At 45.2% G+C, this 23,916-nt stretch overlaps 1 protein-coding gene across 3 annotated transcripts in view; it reads right to left on the bottom strand.

Moving 5' to 3' along the window:
• The window catches only part of LOC126094458 (semaphorin-2A-like), an 816,626-nt gene that overhangs the window by 32,554 nt on the left and 760,156 nt on the right, over nucleotides 1–23,916 (bottom strand). For all 3 annotated transcript variants that reach the window (XM_049908840.1, XM_049908839.1, XM_049908838.1), the window contains one exon: nucleotides 13,519–13,670. In XM_049908840.1, coding sequence (XP_049764797.1) covers nucleotides 13,519–13,670 — 152 coding nt within the window. The remainder of the gene's footprint in view (nucleotides 1–13,518; nucleotides 13,671–23,916) is intronic.

The raw sequence follows: 23,916 nt of genomic DNA on the forward strand, positions 1-23,916 counted from the left end.
TGAAAAATGATGGAGCCATGTTGCATCACGTGTCACAATTCTTCCAAGAAATTCATCTCCACCATTCTCGAACTGTTCCAAAAGTTCTCTGCATTCCAGTTTTCTTGTTTCTTTGAGAGCCACTGTCAACATCCTGGGAACCCACCTGGTACAAACCTTTTTTAACGCCAACACTTTCAGTATTCTGCACACACTTCCTTCCCCTGTTTCAAAGTTGCGTGACCATTCGTTCACTGTGATGCGTCTGTCAGCAATCACCAATTCGTTAACTCTCTGCACATTGTCTGGAGTGTGTGCAGCACGAGGCCTGCCGCTGCGATGACAGTCCTCAATATTGCCGTGCCCGCTTTCATCATGTAACCTACTTGCCCACCGACTAACTGTACTGCGATCGACAGCAGCATCTCCAAACACTTTTTTCAACCTCTTGTGGATGTTTCCCACTGTCTCGTTTTCACAGCACATGTATTCTATGACAGCACATTGCTTCTGACGAACGTCAAGTGTAGCAGCCATCTTGAAGACATGCGGTGACGGCGCCACTCACGGGAACAGGTTGAACTAAGTTTGAAAACAAGCGGGAAGGATGTGTCTACACACTGTAAAACTTTTACAAATGCAGAATGAAAACTGTATTTTTACAAAAATAGTGTGCATTTCTTTTGGAGTGAACCTCATATAAAGCCGGTTTTACGTAAGCGACTTTCTGGTGAAAATCGATTTCTCGTTGTGGACGCGCGTCATGTGCTTGCCTGTAAAACACCAGCCATCTGGGTGTGGAGTTCTACGATCTGCGCTTGCACAGAAACAGAGACTATCGGCTGGCAATGGAAGTTAATCTACTCTCATACAGCTCACTATAATTATAGTAGTGGCTTTTGTGTCTCCTCAATACTTGTTGTTGCCTTTCTTTTCATGACATACTGCGAAGGTTTCACCTGCGCATGTTTTATTTTTCCTTCTAATATGCTCCCACAAGACAGACGAAACAGCCGCAAGCAGAAACGTATCGGTATTTGCCTTTTGCAACACTTGAGCGAAGAAAAAGCTTACATAATAGATACAAAACAACGTAAAAAAAGATAAGCGTTTTTCAATGAAAATAGTTTCGACAGTAAAAATGTCAGAATCATCTAATGAGAAAAAATTCTTCGATTTTATTTGGCATTTAGAAGGAAAACAAGATACAAAGAATAAGCAGAAAATGCACTGTTTACTATCCTGGAAATATTGTTTTACGTATTTGTAAGTATAGATGTTCTCGAGAAGATAAATTTAGACATTTTTCAATGTTAGCACAACAATATTCTTATTCTTCCAATTGTCAGGAGTGTGGAGAATTTACCATTCGACCTTTGTTAAGAATATCCACTTTCTTTCTTTTTTTGTTTTGCTTGTGCCGTTTTTCCCGTGGATACGCAGGGTCGGCATGGTTAATCGGATGTGGCAATGTTTGTTGAAGAGGTGGCACGGATGCCCTTCCTGCTGCCACTCTGTACCCCCCCACCCCGGGAAGGAATTAGTGTACCCCAACTGTCTGTGTCCAGTGTAATCCATGGAATAGTGCGAAAGTGTTCAGATGTCTGCGAACCGCATAACTGAGGCGGGACGTGGGGACCAGCCCAGAATTCACCTAGGGGGATGTGGAAAATCGCCTAATAACCACATCCAGGCTGGCCGGCACACCGGCCCTCGTCATTCATCCGCCGGGCGGAATCGATCCGGGGCCGGCGCACCTACCCGAGTCCAGGAAGCAGCGCGTTAGCGCGCTCGGCTAACCTGGCGGATTTTGTTAAGAATATCCACTATTAATACATTTTTGTCAAAAATAAATAAAATAAATAATATAACAAGCAACTAGAAAGAAATGATAGCCGTAGAAAACAGACGGCATTACAAATGACAAAAAGCATATACGACAAAAAAAGCTTTGTCCTGACACTATCAAAAGAGCAGTAAGGTCTGTAATACGTACTGCTATATCTGATGCACAGTTGTACTTTTTCGTGTTCTCAATACTTGCATTGAGAGCATATTACATTTGGTACTGATCCTTCCATTGGAGTGAGTCAAAGTCCGCGAACAATAGGTTTAAAACGACATGAAGAAAGAAGACATTCGTCACGACAGAACTTGATAGATTTTTTGAGATCCTCCGGTCAACAATGCCATCAATAGTGCCTCAATTTTACTCGAGATTATTACTTTACCCAGCACTATGAAACACAGGAATGTTAGCTTCGAGACATATGGTGGGTGAAGAGATGAAATTTTGGTTAGGAAAATAGTGAGTATACGCCGACATACACTGAGGTAACGTCTTTAAAGTTTTATGTCTAGAACAGCAACAATGATGCTCTGTTCTCGGACAAAGCAATACGTAAGAGGTGTGGTTCCAGCTTCCTGTGAATCGTTCTGAATGGAAAATGTGCTACTGTTTGTTTACAGCGTCGGAGAAGGTATAATACTAGTAATAGTCTTTCTCATTTTATGCTGAAGAGTATTATGGGGCAAAAATTCCTGTTTTTCGTTATTCGTGTTGTCGTTATTAAAGCACATCAAAGAGAATATTCGTTTCGGAAACTCACTGTATTCATTGCTGTCCGCTGCTACGACAGTTAAGCGCCGCCTACAACAGAAATAAACATCGTGAGGTTGCTTTCAACACGCCAGCGACTTCCGCAGAGGGCTCTGAAGTAGACGTCAGCGTAACGCCAGCGGGACGCGTCCAGCTTTCATCCAGGCGCACTTCACTCCCATTTTTTTACGAGCGCTGAGACAAAGACGCGTCCAGCGCTTGACGCGCCCAGCGCCTTTTACTGTCAGCCATTCATATGAAAATTTATTCATGAGATCAGAAATTCCTGATACGCTCGCCCGTGCGGACGTGCCGGCCTGCACAATAAAGTTGTTTACGTCTGCTGCGGACGCCAAGCCACGTCACCGCGGGCGAGGAAATCCTCTGAAGCGTCGCTGCACGCGTGGCGTTACTCTTTCGCGCAAGTACGCGTAGCTCAGCCTTTACACAGTAGGAGCTAGGTATGAAAAGCATCTTTCTATACGTTCTATTGTCTCAGAGCTGTAGAATGTCATACTTTCATTTTCAGTTACCCTACTATGTCAACTTCATGTTGTTATTAGGGTTTTCAGTCCAAAGAACGGCAGTGCAGTTCTCCATGTTAGTCTGTTCTGTGCAAGCCTCTTCGTCTCTGCGTCAACCTGTTTACTGTGTTCAAGCCTTCCTCTTATAATTTTCATCCCCTCAAACTTGCGCCCTTTGCCAACGATTCAGTATCTCCTTCTTAGTTATTCGATCTACCCACCTACTCTTCAGCATTCTTCTGTGGTACCATATTTCAGAAGCTTCTATCGTCCTCTTCTCTTCGTTGTTTTACTTTCGTACGAGGATACACGCCATACAAATACGTATAGGAAATACTTCCTAGCATTTAAATTTCTACTCGATTACAAAAAATTTCTGTTCCTCAGAGATGCTTTTCTTGCTATTGCCAGTCTGCATTTTATATCCTTTCTACTTCGGCCATAGTCAACAAATAGAAAAACTCTTCTATCTCTTTTAGTGTCGCATTTCCTAATATTATAGTGTCAGAAACATACATTGGTGCACAGTTGACATGTCATATAGTATTTGACGAAAATTTGGCTACATTCCAGTCCATTTTCTGTCACTTGATGAAGGTCTTTTGGAATACACGAGGCTGGACACAGCCGACACTGAAGCATGTGTTGGACAGTCTGGTCTTCTCCATAGTCACAATTAATATTGTTTTATGTACTGCAGCCCCATCTTACAGATTAGACCTTGAGCTACACACTCCTGATCTCAGCCTATTCAAAGATTTCTAGGACATCCATTCCTCCTCATGTCCTGGAGATAGAGTTTCAGGAACACTTTTCCAACCAGAGGGGAGGGAAGTCTTACCCCTCCAAAGTTGCACCCTGACATTTTCAGCCTTGATGTTCTAAGGAAACTCTTCCTTGACTTCAATCGCTGCGTATGCGGTCTATGCCCGTACAGGGGATGGGTTTGTTCTTTGAATGGGAAGTGATGTTATTCCTGCAACGTAGTGAATCCATTCGACAGGAGTAGATTTCAAACAATCTGTTATAATTCTGCATGTGTCGTTGAGAGCTACCTGTTTGGCATGTGATGAATTATACCAAATAGAACTAGCGTACTCTGCTGCAGAATAGGCTAATGCAAGTGCAGAGGTTCGGATGGTTTCAGATTGATTGCCCCACTGTGATCCAGCCAGTTTTCTTAACAGATTGTTCATGGTGGAAATTTTCAACTTGCAGTTCATACCATCTCTCTTGAAAGTAAGAGATCTATCCAGCGTCACTTCTAGGTATTTTGCAGTCCACCAACGTTGTAACTCAACTCTTGACCGTACTATCGTCAACTTACGAGCAGATTTCCTATTTCTCAAACGAAAAGTGCACACTTGAGTCTCTGAAGAGCTCATTTTAAGCTGATGTGTGCTACAGTATCTTGATAGATCTGCAAGGGCATTCGTGAGCACGCACTCCGCTGATTCAAAGTCTGAGCTCTGAGTGGCAAGAGCAAAGTCATCAGCATATAAGAAACTCCTAGTGTTGGGGGCTGTAGGCTGGTCGTTTGTATACATGTTGGATAGGATTGCAGCCAACACGCTTCCTTGGGGAAAGCGTTTTTCTGTCGTCTCCGTCGACTGCGCTGCCCTTGAAAGTCCACGAAGAACCTGTGGTTTTGCAGAATTCCTGTCATGAAACTACTTAGGCTAAAGTCCTTGGTAATATTGTGTACCTTGAGTAGTAGTAGCTGGTGGCTGACACTGTCATAGGCCGCTGACAAGTCGACAGATACCACCCCGGTCACCTTACGAGCTTCAAACCCATCTTCTATGAACTGCATAAGACTCAACAGTTGTCCAGCGTAGCTTTCACCAGAATGAAATCCAGCTTGTTGAGGTATTAGCAGGCGATTTGAGATCATTCTTTTCAGCACTTTATATAGACGGCAGAGTAATGAAACTGGTCTAAAATTCTTTGGATTGTTCCCTTCTTTACTAGATTTCAGCAAGGCAATCACTCAGCTCTTCCGCCATATCTTTGGGATTTGACATCTGCTCACACCATTATTAAAGAGTTGCAGAATCCATTTCTTTGTTGTTATGCCAAAGTGTTTAATTTGGTCTGTTCGTATATCATCTAAGCCAACTGATTTTCCATTCTTACGGTATTTAACATCCTTATGTAATTCTTCCATGCTGAATGGTGTTGTAAGGAGATTGCTCTCCTCTTGCTCTTCTCTTTGCAATTTTGACTTTTTGGATTTGTGTGTTGCCTTCCCGTTCAGCAGTAACTGATGCGCTATTTTATTGGCTGTAATGTTATGGTGTACCGCGGTCGTAGATCGATCATTATTTAGCTGTTTCAGGAGTCTCCAAGATTTATGACTATCTCTTTTTAGATCCAAGTTGTCTATGGTTATAATCCATTGACACATTTTTATATTTCTTATAGAGCTAATGAGTTCGTGCCCTGCTTCCGCAGTTGCTTCACTGGAAGGATGTTCTTCAAGTAATTTCTGATCAACATCGCCTGATTTAATTCGACTACATACCATGATTCTAAATTTCAAAATATTTGCCACAATAAACACATATTAAAGAAATTGCCAAAGTTCACGAAGTAAGACATTTTCCCTCAGGTAATGTACTTGTTTCAAAATTTCGTTACTTACAGTTAAAGTTAATATGTCTCTTCATGCCGTTTAGATTACAAGTCACCTCACTTTAATGGTTCAAATGGCTCTGAGCACTTAACATCTATGGTCATCAGTCCCCTAGAACTTAGAACTACTTAAACCTAACTAACCTAAGGACATCACACAACACCCAGTCATCACGAGGCAGAGAAAATTCCTGACCCCGCCGGGAATCGAACCTCACTTTAATATTCCGTGACTTTGTGCGTAAGTGTCTTCATCCCCGTGCAGTACCAATGGTCACATGAGTACCATACATCTTGCACTATGGTCAAGTAGTTGTTTTCCGTGCGTTTTAAGTTATTCACCGTGCAGTGAACTGTCTAACATATTTCGGCCAAACTGCTGAGCAAATTCAGTCTCTACTAGTAATATTTTGGCTGCGTATCTTCCACCCATCTTCTGAGTAAGCAAAGAGATAGTTTCTTGGTTCACGACAAGGATGGACAGGAGATACACGGACGAAATATTAGTAGCAGAGACTGAATGCTTTCCTCAAATTTATTAGACTGCTTACGTTTCTCCCACTCAAATAGTCTTATTCAAAACTGAGTCGGAGGGACACCAACCGTCTCTCAGCAACAGCTAATGATCTATCTTCCTGAAGAGGATGACAGTCTTGAGTGCTGGTCGTTTGTCCAATATGTCGTGCTCGTGTTAATTCCTATAAAACGTAAAAACGGCGGCCAGCGACTGCTCATAATGCTGTTTATGAAAAACAAAAAGTGCCGTTACTGACTAGGTTCGAGACGTCCATCGTCAGACGACTGTTAACGTTTACTACAATTTCGTGTAGCTTACGGTGAATGCGAAATGTTGCCGTTTTTAGTTATGGTGGAAGTTTCTTGGGTAGTTGTGACATCGAAAACAATGCGTCATACTATGGCTGTTGACTGTTTTAAAAGAAGATAATATTTCTGGGGATAACAAGAAGGAGTCTCTTAATTTGAAGAGATGTACACAGCATTACACACAAACACATGCACGCACACGCGCCGCGCGCACACACATACACACACTTCAATTTTCTGGTCACATGATTGCCTGTCCTGCTGAATCGTTGGAAGACATAACACCCTGATATACAGACGAAGATGGTATTGAAATGCTGCAACAAATGGGCCAGACATGGAAGATGTAAAACAGAATGTTCCTAGTCGCATAAGGACTTTTCGCTAAGGATACGAAGACATAAAACCGAGAGACAGCGAAGAGAGTGCTTAATGGTTGAGGCACCACAGTGAGTACAAAAATGTCGCATATTGGCAATGTAACTCATGGGAAAGGCTGGATTTTGTAAAAATCTTAGTTCATAAAAGCCTCTGCGAGGAAAAAAGGAGGAAACTGAATTTTACGTCTGTAGATGAAACAATATGATAGACGCGTGATGTAAGAACAACGAAACGCAAATATGATACTACGAAGTTAATAGTTCGCTAACGTACGCCTGTGCGGTGGTGCTCGACTCTCAAGTGAGCCAGTTCGAATCTTGTTGATGGAAAACTTCCACTGCCAGTATTGACTAGCAAGGGAAGGAGAAGTGGTGGCGTAAAGTTGCTATCACCTGTGTTATCGCGCCAGCGTGCTGGATTAAATTGCAAACATTTCTTCAGCGTCGCATCAAGTGGGGCCATTTGACGCTCTTGGTGGTGATCCGTCAGTCTGACAGAGAAGTCAAGCTCGGCGGTCCCCTTTGAGTAGGCTATGTGCTGGCAACGCGTTTCGCCCTCTCCCTGTTCTTCAAGTGAACAAACCCGGCACCACACTTTATAAACACTCTTCAGTCATCCACACAGCACAGATACACACTTGACAGTCTATAGCAAGTCGGGGGAACACAATAGCAAACCACTTCCCCTACGACATTGCCAAGACCGCCGATGTAAAATTTCTGCATCTGGTTCCCTACACCCATTCCCTGAGTATTGGACAATTTCGATAAAAGACAATCTGTCCACGGCATACAACGGGTGTAACGGTTATAATTGCAGATATTTCTACTGCTGATTGAGGTCAGTATTTACTTCATTTGAGGTCAGTATTTACATCATTTGCAGACTAATAATTATAGCTATTACACCTAGTATTCTTTTAGGTTGGGTAGTATCTCCAAGAACATGTTGCAACAGCAAGACATTAACGCTTACTTTCTCCTGAAGACGTTGAAGTTTGCACTCTTGTATACTAATTGGTTAGTCTAGAATGGCATCATAGTCCACTTAGTGGTGCAGTTATGTTCATGCAGGAGACATCAGGTCGTAACGTTTGTGACGTTTTTGTCGGAAGGCTATTCGACGCAGGGAAAGAACAACCAACAGACTGATGTGTGTGCATACTCAGGTACCAATTATAAAAATATGTGCAGTGATATCCGTTACACGATGGATTTTATCCGTGTCCTTCCTTTATATCGTCCACACGTTATTTTGTGTGTGAGGTAATAATCTGGCGGTAAACTGCTGTCGTCTATAACGTTTTACATCACGTGACCAGTTTGTTTACTTCATCTTTTCAGCTATAGTGTATGCTTCAGCACGCAGGGTGTAAAATCCAAAACCGATAAACTTACAGGGGTTGCAGAGGATTTCTAGAGGAATAAGTTGCCGACACGAACCGGTGCTCGGTAAGTCAGCCAACGACGATACTGCACTTTGAAGTTACATGGAAGATGCTTAATCTAGGCCATCCCTATGGCAGCAAATGAAAGTTTATACGCCAACGGCCCACAACCGGCATATTCTAGTAATGTGCCTGTTTGATAACATTCAAGACGTTAGATGGCTCAAAGGTGTCCACTCCTTTCACGACAACACCGCTGCTGTCCGCTACTGTAGTAAAATCCTCTATAAACCCTCGAAGTTTGTCGGTGTCGAGCTGCTACATCCTATATACAGGACAATTTTGCTAAATAGAAATAAACAGCAAGAAGCGATCCCTGAGAGGATAATCAGCAATGACATTTCATATGGAGGTACCGCCAGAAATGCGTTCCGAGGGTCGTACATCCACTTGATAGTGGAGATAGAAGATCTTTGACCATGAAAATTCCAGTGATCGAAAGCACACATGTGAGCACACCAGGCTAGTGGGAATGTTCTGTCTTACTTGTGTTTTAGCTTCACTCTCAAGACTGCAGTAATGTTGTCAATGACTGCAGCGCACTCAAATAACTCAAATAATGATACAAGTGGGCGTTCGATTCAGTGCTGTTGCCAACTCACTTTGGTGCAGAAGTGTGTCGTGTAGCGCAGCGCTGAGAAACGACGGACCAACAAGGAATTGACCGACGTGACCATTACGTATGGACAGGCAAATGGCAATAGGCGAGTGGCAGCATGAATGGACCGGGAAAAGTATCCCCGCTGACAGCAACCGTACCATAAATTGTTTTCAACAGTGTTTCGTTATTTGTGTGGGGGAGGCTAGTTTACTTGAATGGGTGACCATGAAAGGTGGGCCTGCCTGGTTTATACACAGGGCTTGGAGGATCTGGTACTGAACACTGTAGGCTATTCCCTGCAGAGGCATCTCGACAGCGTTTACCCTGGGCTTTGGATCGGGTGAAAGGATCCAGTCACATGAACTGCTTCATCGACCGACGTCAAGTCTTTAGACTTCTACCTGTGGAAACACCTGAAAGAAATCTTGCATGCGGAGCCCATTCTTGGATGTGCAGGCAGTGTAAGACCGCATTTAAGCTCTCTGTGCACCAGGCAGGTGGTCCGCCAGAATAGGGTAAGGCAGACGATCATGTGCGATATTTTCCATGCAACTGCCACTGCTCGTATCACAACACGCGCAGGCTTTATTATCTACAGACTTGGATCCATGATCACTGTTTAGTCGCTGATTCGCTGTATACGCCACCACATCAACCTTCACCACCCCCGTCTCTCAGCTACAGAAAATTTTCATGGTTTGGTGGCAGTGAGCCATCACCACTGGTCCAGCCTCAATGTGTGGGTCAGGATTATTTGCGATAACCTCATGGTAGCAGTCTGTCTTCTGCAACAACTGACGGATGGGGCATATCTGCACTTGCTGTGGATGACCCTGCCTCTCCTGCTGGAAGACGTGCCTCTGTTATTTCAACGAATAATGATACTACGTGACGGTGCTCCAGTTCATTTCTGCATTTCCCTGCAGAGGCATCTCGACAGCGTTTACCCTGGGCTTTGGATCGGATGAAATGATCCAGTCACATGAACTGCTTCATCGACCAACGTCAAGTCTTTAGACTTCTACCTGTGGAAACACCTGAAAGAAATCTTGCATGCGGAGCCCATTCCTGGATGTGCAGGCAGTGTAAGACCGCATTTGAGCTCTCTGTGACGCTGTTAGGTCGCAGGATGGCACATCTGAACGTATGCATCGCTTGGTGTTGCTTAGAGACCAGTGGTCCTCACTACGTTCCGCTGTCAGTCGAGTGTGGAATGTCGCGGCAAAGAGACAGCAGATCGCGGACAGCCGAGGCAAATCAGAGAGAGGACTCGACGAACGCAGGTACTGCAAGAGTGGGGGATGAAAGAGGACCACGTCCCACTCGAACGCGACAATCTCACGTCCTCTTGGGCCAAGGTCCCGATTTTTGACAAGGCAAGCTACGGTCCTGTGGGCAGGACCAATTCTTACAACCTATGACCCATTCTCTGTGAACATCCCACCTCCCACGGACGACAGAAAAAACACTATTGAAGACCGCCAACGACATGACCAGCCCGCCAGAGACAGGGTCGCCCATCGCAGGAAAACTGCACCTGAACGTGACGACGCAGACTCTTCTGGGGAGGAGGCACTGCAGAACCACACACCGGTATTAGACTCGCCCGCTGCCCACCAGTCGACGGACGACGAGGGTCACCGGGACGACCGAAATAAAACAATCTTTCCAATTTTTCCGCCGGAAGAAAGCCGCCTGGAAAAGTAAAAATCCCCAACAGCTAGAATACGTATCTAAGCGACAAAACCTCACTTCCAATGTCAAACCAATTCACACCACTGCAGACGGATATGGAACTAATGGAAGTCGCCAGCCCCCCTACTGGCGATACAACGTCTCAAGTATCTGCACCTCCAACGTCACAATAACCATCTACACAAACCAATAAAATATCTCCGATCATAGTTCAGTAGACAGAGCGCTACCTGACACTGAACTCGGAATTGACGAGACGCGTTATTGGACCTATCAAGGTGATATTCAAGTGCGATACAATCAAGTATCAGTCTGATACTCTGGCAAATCAATGTGCTGGACTACGATTCCTTCAGGACTTCCAAAATTGTGTTTTTCACTCAACGTTCACCAACAGAGAAATGAATGAAAGTTGTTTTTAAGTACTTGTCAGCTAACATAACCGCTGAGGGAGTTAAAAGGGACCATCAAACCGTGGGATTCATCGTGGTTTCCGTTCATCAATTCAAGTCACGTGATGAACGAACCAACAAGCTAAAAGCGCAACCTTGTCTACCGCGTTACACTTCCACCTGGACCAACTAACGACTCGATATATGACGTTCGCCAAATCATGTACACCACGATCCAGGTCGAAAAATATCGTCCGAAGGATGGACCACCACAACCACAAGTGTTGCTAACGCGTCGTCCGTACAGCCAACTATGGCTCAGTACCGCTCAGATGCGTCAAATGTGCCTGCCACCAGCCGTCCAAATCCTGCACTAAGCCAACAACGCAGAAGCCTAAGTGTGTGAACTGCGGAGGCATCCATTCCACCACATGGAGGGGGTGTCCCACTATTCAACAGGCGCTCAGGACGTACACTGCAGAAGAACAAGCAGCTCAAGCACGCCAACAACAACCAGCTACTGCTCCTCTGCCACCAAAAGGGGACAATCATAACCACTTTCCTGCATTGCCGAAGAGGATAACATCAGCAGAACATACTGGTCGATCTTCAGCACGAACTAGCGGCCGCAACTCACCTACCACCACACCTTCAGCACAGGAATCGTCCGACACTAGCCACATCGTTCAGATGTTCTCAAGAATATCGGAATTCAGAACATCACTGAACCAGAAGGGCGTTTTTACCATCCGTAAGGACACTTACTAGAAATTTAAAGATGCAGGGGGCACTCTCTAAAAACTACTCATCCTCTCAGAAAGTGCTATGAGGATCTCTGCCCCCAATAATGGCCCATAGACCTTCGTAGCTACAAGGCCCCACACTTTGCACATTTAATGCCAATGATGTTAGCATGAACAGGAACATTTTCTCATTCGATACAAGGTGGACATCCTGTTTTGGACGGAAACTCCATTGCGACCAATTCAAAAATTTGAGCTTCTGAACATGGTTTGTTACAGGACAGACGGAGGCAATGACCGGGTGGTGGCAAGGCCATATTTCTTCACAAAGCCATCACGCACGTACCACAAACACTTCCTCAATTCACGTCTCTTGAGGCAACAGCAGTGAATGTCTACACTTTTCATGACACTGTCACGATGGTGTCTGCATACTTAAGCTCGCAACGTCAGTTCGACGAACAAGATCTCACGAGTCTTTTTGACCGATTTAACAAGATCCTAATGCGTGGCGACCTAACTGTGAAACATTGCGGTTGGCGCAACAACCCAAGAGGAATATGACTCTATGACATTGAAGAACGGCAAGAAGTCATGACCAGAGGTTCTGAAGAGATGACCCACGTCCCAACTAACCCCCACCATCAACTGGACGTCCTGGGTGAAGCAATATTGAAAAACCTGCGACCAGATCTACAGCTCCCTACTGTTACAGACCTGACTTCGGATCAGCACCATAAACTGGCTCCGTCCAGGGGGCTACTGCTCACCTTCGTCAGCCTACATCTCACAATAAATTAGGATCACTTCAGCTCATGGCTAAATAACAATGCTCGTCCAACGAATCGTTTCGTGCAAATTGTCCACATTTATCAAAATTACCCTGTATTCAATATGAAGCCCCCCCTCCACCGACAAACTTTCGGGGGTTGTTCGTGGATGCTTCCCGAGTATTTCGGTATAAGGAAAAAATGATGACCGCAAGACCATTAAAGAGTATTCATGTAATTACGGTTTATAAAATTGTTGAAGCCCTCGTGCCCACATTTTGTCGCTTTGCCTGTTGGCTTTCGTCTAGGGATCTTCAGTCGCCGTTTCTTTAATGATTTCCTGGTGCTGGTGAAATTTTGGAAAAATTATCAAGCAAATTTCGGAAGCAGATCCAGAGACGAAAGCCAACAGGTATTATTATTTATTCGGTTCATTATCCCCATTACATTTGTGTGTGAAAATGTCTTCACAACAGTGAAAAACCCGTTCTATGCAATCAGCTAGACCTATAACACAAAACATATGCAAATGGAATAGTACTATGATGTGATTGCAGTTGCTCAGCAATATGTCGTTGTAACATGTTTCCATTGCATTCAATGAATCCATACACGGGGTGCATGTCGGCCAAATTGCCATCAGTAAATCTATGCACTCCGCTATATATCACTATCAGCATACAAATAACGCTGCTGGAAAACAAACCGGAGATGGAACCGAGTAGTACTGAATGAAAGCTTGAGGGTGAAGAGTACAACAGACCATGCTGTCGTCAACCATGAGTTGTTCCCGGTTCGTTTCCAAGCAAGACTTTTTTTTTTTTGTCTGATGGATCTAAAGATGAATCTTTGTGATAGTCGAAACTGGGTAATCAATAATACTTTCCTGTGATCCTACAATAAAAAGTGGAGAGATGCCGTGACTCACCCAGGGGCGTACAGTCTGCAGACGCCGTCTCGGCGGTCCCAGCCGCAGTATGGGTCGGTGACGCACTGCAGGCAGTTGGAATGGCGACGGCCGCAGTCGGCCAGCAGCAGCTGCCGCACGCGCTCGTCCGTCGCCACGTACAGCGACGCGTGCTGCAACACAGACAACGAGGAAGCTGTAGGGTAGGACTACAAGAGTACATAGCAGCAGAGTTAGGCCTACGGGATCTATGGGTCGGTGCCGGCTGCAAAGTGTCTGAAAGATGAGCATATGCATGCTATCTCAAGCACTGATGTATCAAGTGCAGAGCACGTCGTGATGGGCATAAGCAAATACAATGCACGAAAAAAATAGTACATCTGGAAAGACGACGTCGGACCCAGTGACTTCATATGCCACCTGAGATATAGTGGATAGCATAGTGGAGTAGCTACCAGAATGCCAGTTTTGTCTCCTCCGTAATAGGGAATGCCCACAGCACGAAGCCTCTGTGTAGTGGAAACGGGTGAAGCAAGCAGGTAACCAAGCTACTAAAAAGGCAATCCTGCTACCTACAGCTATGAGCGCGTTTCAAAGGGGTCAAATTGTGATCTCCCAGGTGGCTGGATGGCCCTTTCAGAGAACTGAGCCGTGGTAAAAGTTGCTGTTTTGAAGAGCGCGCCGCAGCGCGTTGTGTGAAGCAATCGCCCTCCATTTCTGGCGGTGGCGCCGCTGTGACAATCGCAGCTTTGGTGTCTCCCTCTGGTGGGAAGGCGGAAAGACTGCCTGTTCACGTGCATTTAAGGGGCGCTATCAGCTCGGCAGTTAGTTAGTCTGTCAGACTAGAGGGAGTCTGAGTCAGTCAGTTGGAAGCAGTTGGTCAGTCAGTCTGGGCGAGTCTGGTAAGTTGGTCAGCCAAGTTAGTCTGGGTCTGTCTCTGGTCCGCATTGGTGAGGCGGTTAGTGTCTGTCGGTCGTCCGGAGTGCTAGTATGTGTTAGACCGCCAGTCTGCACGAGTTTGCTCAGACAATGGGCATTGGCAGTTGGATCGATCGGTTGGTCGGTCGCGCACTGGGACACGACTAGACCGCCTGGAGCGTCGGCGCATGTGAGGTCGCCACGTGAGTCCAGTGGACCGCGCCGTATAGCGAGGCGTAGTGGCTTCGAGGCCGACAAGAGAGCAACAGGAGTCAACCCACGACAGCGGTCTGGCCGGGACGAGCTGCGACGCCGTGAGATGGGAGATCGGCGCGCCTTCCTGCGTCCGTTGAAGCGGCTGGCAGCGGACGGATCGGGAGAGCGTTTTGGGGCTGCTGCGCCAGGTTTTCGCCAGGAATCGCAGTTTATTAGAAGTTAAGTGACTGGAGATATGCTGTTCATGTACTTGTTAAATTCTACTTGTTTTCTTGGTCAGTCTCTCGTCCCCAGCTTGCTCGTCTGTCTCTCGTCCACATTTGTTAGGCAGTTAGTGTCTGTCTGTCGATCTGCCGTACGTTAACAGCTGCCTCTGTCATGTTTGTCGGATTCGGTGTTAACGAATTTATTGCTTAAAGGTTGAATTCTTTAAATATGTTTTTATCTTGCCTGTCTTGCGAGGTGGTATATGTTGTGACTTGGCAAGACAACCAAGCCACTCTGAGGAAGCCGAAAGGCACGCGTTTAAGCTCACGCAGGCTGGCGTGAGGTCTGGAGCATTTAAGGAAGTTAGACTTTAGCAAAAAAGGTCGTAGCTGTTGGAATACTTAACTTTAATCCATAATTGGTGAACATAGCTCTTGACGGTACATGCATCACAAGATAAATAGCAAATGATAATGACGCCTTGCTAGGTCGTAGCAAATGACGTAGCTGAAGGCTATGCTAACTATCGTCTCGGCAAATGAGAGCGTATTTTGTCAGTGAACCATCGCTAGCAAAGTCGGTTGTACAACTGGGGCGAGTGCTAGGAAGTCTCTCTAGACCTGCCGTGTGGCGGAGCTCGTTTCTGCAATCACTGATAGTGGCGACACGCGGGTCCGACGTATATTAACGGACCGCGGCCGATTTAAAGGCTACCACGTAGCAAGTTTGGTGTCTGGCGGTGACACCACAGTATATGTGTAATGTAAAGCATGTTGTACATTTTATGTAAGTCTGCATTTTATGGGTTTTATTTAAATAGTCATTTTAGGTTATAAGATTGCCACCCTTCCACCGTAAGAGACCTTTTTAAAAAAAATTGCTCTTTCGGTGGCAAATAATTTGAGTGTTCTACCATTTCCATCCGTCTTACGGGGTGCATAGTTTACGTGTTTGTGTGAATTGTTAAAAACCTTTTAGTTTAAAGTAATCTGGTGTGTTGCAGATCTGCACCAGTGTACTCTTTCAGAGGTTGTTGTGAGCGGTCATGACTACGGCCGTGTTGAAAGGGAACCGGCAAGCTTCTCAGCCCCAAAGCTCGTACTGTTAATATTATTCTTTCTGCCTCTAAATAAAATTGTAACTTGATATTTGGAAGGTGCTTTTCTGCTTATAATTGTAACTCTGTTTTTGAGAAAGCTTTTAGGAATAAAATTCACATTTGTTAAAAGTAATTTCATCTTCCATCAGTTACTTCCTGGCAACTAGTTCCACGCTCACCTAGTGTGATTAAATATGTTAATGTCCTTGATGAATCGCTAGTAAATAAAGTAAATTCTTTAAGAAAAGATTTTTTAAAGTCTAAATTCACGGTTCAGTCACACTAGGTGGACGTGGATGCTGGTATCAGTGGTCACGTGATCATTCCCACACTCACAGAGGAGGTTCTGGATGTCCACGCATCACAGACGCCCGTCAGGCTCATCGTATTGTAAGGGCAGCAGTGGCAGATCGTACGACTACCACAGCACAGATAAGAGAGGCTTGTGAGCTCAGACTTGTCAACACAAACTGTTGGAAACTATTAGCAGTGAGAGTATGGGCACGCACACCTCTTGGCCGTCTTCCGCTCACGTCACAGCATCGACATGCACAGCTCGACTGGTGCCATCAGAGCTTCACTTGAGGGATGGAACGGCGCACCGTGGTCTTCAGCGATAATACTTGATTCTACTTGCACGAAAATAGTGCTCGTTTGCACGTACAACGTAGATCTGCTGAGCGCTGTCTCTTGGAGTGCATTCCAAGACACACTTTCCCAACCCCAGGCCTTAGAGTCTGGAGTGCTACGTTCACCTTAGGTGTTTCTGAAGCGGACGCTAACCAGCGCTCGGTATGTGCAGAAAGTTGTTAGACCCGTTCTTTTGCCGTTCTTGCAACAAGAAGGTGATGTGTAAATAATAGATTTCAGCTATCAGTTGTCCTTCGGAATTTTTATTGGCAGATCTAGATTTCAGCTAGAAACTAGCCATTCTTAATGCACTATCCGTTTTTGGTCAATACATGTCATGCTTGTTCGTCTGGCTTTGTACACAGTTCACTGAATATTCACTGAGTATTCAATCAACTGTGTACAAAGCCCAACCAACAAGCATTACATGTATTGCCCAAAAACGGATAGTGCATTGAGAATTGCTAGTTTCTAGCTGAAATCTAGATCTGCCAATGAAAATTCCAAAGGACGACTGATAGCTGAAATCTATTATTTTCAAATAAAAATAACGGTCGCTGAGTGCAACAGCCTCCGAATGGAGGTAACCTGACGAAGAAGGTGATGTGTTGTTCCAACAGGATAATGCTCGACCACACACTAACCGCGAAACTCAACGGGCTCAGCAAGACGTGCGACAATTTCCCTGGTCAGCACCATCTCCAGACTCGTCTCCAATAGAGTATGTGTGGGATATACTGGAACAGATGAGACGCGTGGGACTCGTCAACCAAACATTCTTCCAGAACTACGTGAACCGGTCAAGCAGGCGTGGCATAACGTATCCCAGGCCATTATTCGCCATCTGTACGACAGGACGCCAGAACCAGCGCTTACACTGCCGCCCGTGGAGGCTACAGCACATGTTAATATGGGATGTTTAGCATGGTTCGATACCTGATATCTCAGAACAGCTTGCGCTAGTGATTTGTAAATGTAATCATTTCAAGTACTCCATGTGCACTGTTGTATAGTAACTCATAAGTGAACTGAAAACTTCTAAAAGGGTTTCCAGAATGAGATTTTCACTCTGCAGCGGAGTGTGCGCTGCTATGAAACTTCCTCGCAGATTAAAACTGTGTGCCCGACCGAGACTCGTACTCGGGACCTTTGCCTTTCGCGGGCAAGTGCTCTACCAAAAGCAGAGCACTTGCCCGCGAAAGGCAAAGGTCCCGAGTTCGAGTCTCGGTCGGGCACACAGTTTTAATCTGCCAGGAAGTTTCTATAAGAGTGTCCTTTTTTCCGGCAGTATATTTCTTAACGACCATAGGAACCACAAGCTCTAGGATGATGCACCAGCTACCATCTGTCTAGAGACCAGCACGTACGATGGTTGGCCAAAGTCTTAATTATCGTATCTGAAAAGTAAAGTTAAGTAATTCTTTTTTCAGGTGCATAGGTGCAGTCCTGCTACACATTACCGAGCGAGGCGGTACAGTGGTTATCTCACTGGACTCACATTCGGGGGTACTACGGTTCAAACCCGCGTCCTGCCGTCCTTATTTAGGTTTTTCGCTTAAGGCAAATGCCGGGACGGTTCCTTTGAAAGGGCACGGCCGATTTCCTTCCCCATCCTTCCCTAATCCGATGGAACTGAAGACCTCACTGTTTGGTCCCCTCTCCCAAATCAACCAACCAAGCACTCCTGTTTCACACTGAATTCCTCACAGTAACGCAGCACGCAGCTACAAAAACCAAAACAAAGTGAGATACCCCAACGATAAAATGGGGTAATTAGATTCCAACATTTGAATTGAAACAACGCAACATTAATCCACGCTCATTTGATGGAAATGTGTTCCAACAACGCACCATTGTATCACACTGTGGTTGGGTTGCGAAGCCGCTTACAATGTGATGAAACTAGTCTGAATGACGAATTACGAAGTGCATGAACATGTGTTTGTCAAGACCGGCAATCACAACAGAAGTGGTGGTCCTGGTCCTCCAGGTTCGGCGAATCATAATCGGGACGATATTGCAAAATGTGAAGAGCAGTAGCCGTATCGATTAGTTTTCAACATCTACCACGACATAACGAACGTTCCGTGAATGCTCATACCAACCAAAAAAGCCCACCGAAACGGGACATCAGCGGAATGTTGCACCTTGTTAGGCCAATACACGTATCTTGTTTAACGGACTAATTACCGTGCAAGAATGCTTGGTGTGTCACTATGAGCAAAACAAGCACTGGAAAGTTGTGGATTCTTTTGTGTCCCACTAGATATAAACGCAAATTGTTCATTACTCACAGAATTGTCGCTAGACAGTCTCAGAGTTCGTACTGTAGCGGAACACGTGCACGAACGGCGCTACCAGTGAGAAGACAATGCACGACTTCACCCAGCAAGTTGGAAGCCAAAGCGGGTTTCAACACCGTTGTAAACGGTATACAAATATTACAAATTGTATCCAAAGAGAAATCGAAGTCCTGGGCGAAATAGGCATTACAGTACTACAACGGTGCTTAAGCACTTCCTTTTATTGAGTGATTTATTGCTCATTGGTGTTAATCATTCCGCCATAGAAGTGGTTAATGGCAGACTTAATATACAATATTTTACATTGTAAACTGGCATATTAAATTACACTAATATCAGTTAAATTTCATGTTATACTTCGTACATTCAACGCAGTTCATATACCTCGTGCTGGATCCTTTGTGTTCGCTTCTTGGAAAACTGCCGAAACAGGCCCGCCGCAGATGCAGTAGTAGTAGTAGTATGATAGTTATTCATCTGTAGATCTCTCTTACAGGGGTATTAGATATGCATTAGTATTACATTTTGAGAACAACAATCATAAAGTAATTCGGTTATACAGACTTTTAAGTTTATAAAGGTCAACTATAACAAGGATGGGAGAGGCAGGTGGCTTATAGTAGCAACCATTCCGGCAGTTGACTGAAGTAATTTAGGGAAACGACGGTAAACCTGAATCAGGATGCTGAAGTAATTTAGGGAAACCACGAGAAACCTAAATCAGGAGGGTTGGATGAAGACTGGACCTTCAACCTCCCGAATACAATGCCGGTCTGTTTAAAACAGTGCTACCTCATTCGGTTTACAGGGTTACAGATTAGGGTAACTCTTACTCTGAACAAGGTCTTGAGAAACTTGCGCTGATGCCTGTCGCAACGCGAACGTCCAAGAATCCCATGGTTTAGGTCTGCAGTCTGAGTTGGGTGCACGTCGCAGTGCAGCGCGAAATGTACGTGTTAGTATGCAGACTGCCTTCCAGCCGCGGTGCGTGCTTACTTTACAGGGGCTGAGAACCTAACGTCCACATGAGCAGGTTTGTTGGCAGCCTCTGCTACCGTGCGGCTCAGTGACTATGAAATTACAATGAAATGAACACACTTAGCTGCTTACAGGCGTTGACATACGTCAAAGCAACTAAGGGTGTTCATTTCATTGTAATTTCATTCTAACGAGCTGCTTGGTCACCGATGGTACCTGTTCTTTCGGACATGTCCGAAAGAACAGATACCATCTTAGTAAATAATCAGTGACTATGCTCTGCCCCTTATCAAGGTGACTAATCGATTCCATCCCCATACTACAGCGCACTGACGGAATATCATCCTCGTTACTTGGCGCAGATACCACAGATTCGGCACCACTGAAAAAAAGCGAAGGCCCAAGCACTATCGGAGAAGCTTGAGTGTTCTTTGGGACTGCTATGGCGTGGCACTAAGAGAGTAGGTCTCTAAGACGCAAACCTTTACAAGAGCATAATATAGAGACCCATGATGAGGTTACGGGAGGATGTGAAGACAAAGCGTCGCGGTAACTGTCCAAGAGGAGTTTTTTGCACCACGACACGCCCCAGCTCATTGTGCTCAGGATAGTTTTGAGCTATCAAAGTTTGCTTTATCCCCGAATTCTGATATCATGGCACCAAGTGGTTCCTTTACCTTTCCTTGTATGTTTGTTGAACCAAGGTGGATGCTTTCCCTCCCCGTATTTTTGCTAGGCACATATTTCTCTAGCATGTGGTGGATAATACCTTTAAATTCAGGCCAAAGAGGCTCAATATCTTTGTGTCCCGTAGTGAATGCTTGGAGCTGACTATGAAGATATTCATTAATGACATTTTTATTTGCTTTCCCAATCAAGAAAACCCTACGCTGTTTCTTTTTTTTTTTTTTTTTTTGCCACTTCCATAGAAGCCACAACGACATTATGGTCGCTAATACCTTCTTCTAGATGAATTTCCTCAAAAAGATTAGGTCTGTTTGTTGCCAAGACATCTAATATGTTCCCATCTCGAGTTGATTTTCTAAAAAATTGCTCAAGGTTGTATGTTGAGAGCTCTCCTAGAATAACTTCACACGAAATTTTGCTTCTGCTCCCTGTGATAAACATGTAATTTTCCTACTCAATGAACGCCAGATTGAAGTCTCCACCTATAACTATTGGATAATTTGGATATTTATTTCCTATGTACTCAAGACTCTCCCTGAAACGTTCTGCGACGTTTGTTGCGGATGCTAGTGCTCTATAAAAACATCCTAATACAATGGTAACTCCTTCTCTGATTGACGCTTTATCAGGACTATTTCACAGTCCGGCCCTGTATCGATCTCAACTGCGTTTAAACAGCTTTAAACTGCAATGAACACACCACCTCCCATAGCATCAGTCCTATCCTTCCTAAGCATTTTCCAATCCGAGTTCAAAATTTCGCTGCTATTTATGTCCGGTATCAAAATTGGCATTACTACTGTTTATATCGGAGAGTAACTCGGGGATCTTGCTACAGTCACTTCAACAATTTACTAACATGAGATTTACCATATTTAAATACTTTTGAATGACCTGTTTAGGCATACTAACAATTTTTACAGTTGGCACACCCATATCAGTATCATGAGCTGGTAATTTTTCAGGTCAACTGTTTGTTTCCCGTGGGGAGGAACCTAATCTAACGCCCGCATCTCGTGGTCGTGCGGTAGCGTTCTCGCTTCCCACGCCCGGGTTCCCGGGTTCGATTCCCGGCGGGGTCAGGGATTTTCTCTGCCTCGTGATGGCTGGGTGTTGTGTGCTGTCCTTAGGTTAGTTAGGTTTAAGTAGTTCTAAGTTCTAGGGGACTGATGACCATAGATGTTAAGTCCCATAGTGCTCAGAGCCATTTGAACCATTTTTGAACCTAATCTAACAAACACCCATGTGCACGCCACAAGTACTATTCTACCCATGTAGCTGCTTCCTGTGTGTAGTGCACTCCTGTTCTATCGAGGGGCCGGCCTTAGGTGACCGAGCGGTTCTCGGCGCTTTAGTCTGGAACCGCGCGACCGCAACGGTCGCAGGTTCGAATCCTGCCTCGGGCGTGGATGTGTGCGATGTCCTTAGGTTAGTTAGGTTTAAGTAGTTCTAAGTTCTAGGAGACTGATGACCTCAGATGTTAAGTCCCACAATGCTCAAAGCCATTCTATCGAGGGGCGTACCACAACCTTCCACCCCATAGCGTAGGTCGAGGAATCTACAAGCATTTTCGTCACAAAGTCGACGTAGTCACTGGTTTAGATTCTCCACTCCACTCCAAACCAGAGGATCGCGGTCCACCATGGGTACGATGCTGCAAATTGTCAGCTTGGCTTCTACTCAACGAGAGATGGAGGCCGCCTTCGCCAATTTAACCAGCCGTCGAAAGAACTCAAGGATTTCCTCGGAACCCCGACGACTCGGTACCCCGTTGGTACTGACATGTGGAACAATCTGAAGCTGGCTGCACCCCGCACGCTCGATAGCCGGCGAAAGAGCCTCTTCCACATCCCGGACAAGGCCCCCCGCCCTAGCCGCTATGTTCCTGAGGGGCTCCACGACCCACCTAACACTGGAGCTCCCCATATTACAGGGAGTGTTGAATGAACAGTCTAACGGGTAGAGAATACGGGCTAAACGTAAGCTGAAGAAAGACGACAATGGTGAAGAGAAGCAGAAATGACATTAGAGGTAAACTTAACATCAAAAGTAGTGCTTACGAAGTAGACAAACAGTTCTGCTACTTTGGGAACAAAATAACACATGGTGGACGAAGCAAGGAGAACATAAAAAGTAGCTTAGCACAAGTACAGAAGACGCTCCTGGGTAAGAGAAGTCCTCTTGTATCAAAGAAAAAATTTATGAGAATGTACACTTGGAGCATAGCATTGTATGGTGATGAATCGTGCAGTGAGGGATAGCGGAAATGAAGAGAATCGAAGTGTTTGAGATATGGTACTATAAAACGAAGATTTGAATTTGTAGACTGATAAAATAAGGAATGCGAAGTTTTCTCCGCAGATTCGTTGAAGATAAAAACATGCGGAAACACAGACATCGAGAGGGAACGATCACGGGGACCCGGGTTCGATTTCCGGCCGGGTGGGGGATTTTCTCTGCCTGGGGACTGGGTGTTTGTGTTGTCCTCATCATTTTATCATCATCATCATCATTCGTGACAGTGGCTCGATTGGACTGCGGAAAAAAATTGGACTCTGTAAAAATTGGAACTTTGTACGGGCGCTGATGACCGAGCAGTTGAGCGCCCCACGAACCAAACAACAACAAGAGGCGGACTGAATGCACATGTGTTAAGATATCAGGGGTAAATTCCGTCGTACTAGAGGGAGCTTCAGAGGGTAGAAATTGCAGGGGAGGACAGAGACTGAAGTAACATCTCAGAAATAATTAAGGGTGTAGGGTCTAAGGGTGGGTCAGAGATGAATAGGTTGTCATGAGAGAGGAAATCGTGTCGTTCCGCACTGAACCATTCACAAGACTGGGGTCCCCACCAAAAAAAAGTATTTTTCTATAGAAAATTTAAAAAAACCTCGTTCTGGAAAAAGCGAGTCGATTGAGATAATATTCTGAACACGGTCATAGTAACGTAAAATATTTCGTTCTATCAGACTTATTTCAGGGAAGTTACACTCTCGGCAGTACTAGAAGGAACTAAGCAATCGACAGGTAACGTAAAGAAAAGTGCTGTCTGCTTGGTGTTTACCAGCGGTCATTTGATACTGTCTTCGAGTGAGGAAACGAAGTTGCGAAGAGAAACCAGTTACGCGCTTCGCTGGCTGAAATAGAGTGCTTCTTGCTGTTCTGAAGTAATTTCCTGGCACGATTTCGTTCCGGAGCCAATTACCGCAGTGCCGTTTGATTTCCGAGTCACGGACGGTACACTGCGCTGCGAGATTGGGGCCGAGCGGAAACTGCGTGCGACAGCGCCGTGGACGACCGCCCGACGCCGTGTCTCGGCGGGCGCTGATTGTCTCATAGCCCACCAGAAGCTGTGGTGGTTGCGCTACCGCCTCACCCCAG

This window comes from Schistocerca cancellata, chromosome 8 (genome assembly GCF_023864275.1).
Source record: "Schistocerca cancellata isolate TAMUIC-IGC-003103 chromosome 8, iqSchCanc2.1, whole genome shotgun sequence".
In the NCBI taxonomy this organism is placed as follows: Eukaryota; Metazoa; Arthropoda; class Insecta; order Orthoptera; family Acrididae; genus Schistocerca; species Schistocerca cancellata.